Source organism: Eimeria mitis, genomic scaffold, assembly GCF_000499745.2.
Source record: "Eimeria mitis Houghton genomic scaffold, Emh_scaff3597, whole genome shotgun sequence".
In the NCBI taxonomy this organism is placed as follows: domain Eukaryota; phylum Apicomplexa; class Conoidasida; order Eucoccidiorida; family Eimeriidae; genus Eimeria; species Eimeria mitis.
The window spans coordinates 3,187-5,750 of record NW_024015261.1 but is presented as its reverse complement, the minus strand read 5'-3'; the positions used below and the strand labels follow the sequence as shown (position 1 = coordinate 5,750).

At 58.1% G+C, this 2,564-nt stretch overlaps 1 protein-coding gene across 1 annotated transcript; it reads right to left on the bottom strand.

Moving 5' to 3' along the window:
- Positions 1-107: 107 nt before the first annotated feature.
- Positions 108-1,979, bottom strand: EMH_0067650 (uncharacterized protein; the record flags this gene model as incomplete). Its single annotated transcript, XM_038022601.1, is given in 2 exon segments — positions 108-1,280; positions 1,284-1,979. Coding segments are annotated over 2 exon segments (1,869 nt in total).
- Positions 1,980-2,564: the final 585 nt, after the last annotated feature.

Here is a 2,564-nt window from a genome sequence, read left to right as displayed (position 1 = left end):
CAGCAGCAATAAACAACAAGCAAAGCTCCAGCCGACGAGGAGAAGGATTGGGGGGTTGGAGGGGGTTGCAGCTTCGTGTTTAGTGTGCAGTGTTTAGGGTTTAGGGTTTAGGGTTTAGGGTTTGGCGCTTGCCTGTCCTTGTCGCCAATACGAGAGAAATCAACTGCGGTTGCTGCTGCAGCTGCTTCTTCTGGCAGCAGCTGCTGCTGCAGCAGATGCAGCAGTAGCTGCAGTTCCTCTTCATTGGCTGCTTTTGTAGCAGCAGCAGGGGCATCTGCTGCTGCAGTCCATTTCAGCTTCTGCCTCAGAGAAGGTAAGGGCAGCAGCAGCTGCTGCTGCTGTTGCTGCTGCTGCTGCAGCACACGAGACACTCGGCTGTCCGTCAGCCCCCTCCCCACGTGCTTCCTCAGCAAGCTCTCAAGGAGTTGCTGCTCGCGCTGCACCCTGCCCTGCTGCTGGTGTTGCTGCTGATGCTTCCGCGGCTGCTGCTGCTGCTGCTGCTGCTGCTGCTGCTTCAAGTCCTGCTGCAAGTGCTGCCGGAGCTGGGGAGGCGAGCGTGGTGTATCCGCAGCTTGTTGCTTCGACTGTCTCAAACAGCGGGCGTCCTGCTGCTGCTGCAGCTGTTGCTGCTGCTGCTTCTGCTGCTGCTGCTGTTGCTGCTGGTGCTTCTGATGCTGCTGGTCACGGTGCCCCTTCGGGCGTCTCTTGAAATCCTTCGCAGCCTCTGCAGCAGCTGCTGCATCTGCAGCAGTACTGTCAGAGAAGCGAGCAGCAGCAGCAGCAGCAGCAGCACGGGCTGCTGCTGCTACTGCATGCGCCGCCTCTGATGCTGGGGAGGAAACCAACGGGCGGATGCTTGTGCTGCTGCTTCTGCTGCTGAGACCTTCCGTCCGGTGCTGCTGCTGCTGCTGCTGCTGCTGCTGTGTCGGCTGCTGCTGCCACTCCTTGCCGGGCCTCAGCTGAGGCAAAGCAAACGCACCAGAGCTCCCGCATCTGCTGCTGCTGCTGCTGCTGCTGCTGAGAGGAAGAGAGCAAGGGCCGCCCACACTTATAGCGGGAGAAACCCTTCGTGGCGGATGCGGCTGCAGCTGGGGCTCCTTAGGCGCCCTCCGCAAAACCTGTTGCTGCTGTTGCTGCTGCTGCTGCTGCTGCTGCTGCTGCTGCTGTTTTTGCTGCGCCTGTTCACCTTGCAGCATCGGTTGCCTAGGGAAGCTACCGCGGGCAGTAATGGATCTAGCGTTGTGCGTATACAACTTGTCGTCTCCGGCCGCAGCAGCTGCNGCAGCAGCTGCTGCTGCTTCTGCTGCTGCCTTTGCAGTAGCAGCTTCAGCTTCACGATGCACATGCAGAAGGCTGCGCCGTTGTTGCTGCTGCTGCTCCTCTGCAGGAGCAGCAGCAGCTGGTGATGGAGAGTCTGGGGCAATAGCAGCAGCAGCTGCTGCTGCTGTTGCTGCTGCTGCTGTATCTGTCCAGACCTTCAGGGGTGCCTCTGGGGCGAAGAGCTCAACGGGTGTTGTGTGAGCTGTAGAGATACAGGCAATGCTTTTGAATGGAGGGCTCAGAGACAGCAAGTGCTGCTGCACCTGCTGCTGCAGCTGCAGGTGCTGCGGCTGCGGCTGCGGCGGCGACACCTGGGGGCCCGGGGTGCGGAAGAAGTGGCCGCTGCTGCGTCTATTTCGCAGTTCTGGAACAGCAATAGGCATTGTGCAGTGAATGCTGCTGCTGCTGCTGCTGCTGCTGCTGGTCAGGCCAGGGGAAGTCAGCGCAGCAGCAGCGACAGCAGCACCAGCATCAGAGGCGTGTGGGGCATCAGCAGCTAGCGGCCCCCCCTCCAGCAACGGCAGTGAAGCTTCAGCTGGATGCGCTTCTGGTGCTGCGCCTACAAGCCCCGTCAACTGCTCTTTTTGCTGCCTGTGCTGCAGCAGCCGCTGTTGCTCCTGCAGCAGCTGCAGCTGCGGCCCGCTGCAGTTACCCTCCATCTTTATCTCGCTGCTGCTGCAGCTGCTGCTGCTGCTGCTGCAGCTGCTGCAGTTGGTGTTTATGGCCCCTACAGTGTAAGGGGTTCACTCAGGCCGATAACTAAACCCCCCAATTAGGGTTTACGACGCCAAACCCTCATCTCCCGTTCTTGAGCGCAACAGAAGAGGAAGAAAGACAAAAAATAAGATAAATAAATCCTAGAGAGAAGCAGAACGACATTCGCTGGCGGCGTAGTAGAGATTAAACGCCCCCCATCATGTTGTCGGTGGGGTTGTTGTGTCTGCTGCTGCTGCTGCAGCAATGGCAACAGCAGCATCTGCTGCTGCTGCTACGGCTGCCGCTGCTGCCACACCAAAAATCCATTCATAAATAATATTTCAAGTTTTTATTTGTGTGGAAATACGCTAGTGCTACGAAGCCCTACCTTATCTTCACGGAATCTTCGCCGTGTCGGCCGAGGGGCCCCCTTGAACCCTAAACCCTAAACCCTAAACCCTAAACCCTGAACACTTTTGCCCGGCTACTGAAACTAGACCTTAAACCATTGACTCCAAACTTCAATCAAGTAATAAATCGTAGGCAGT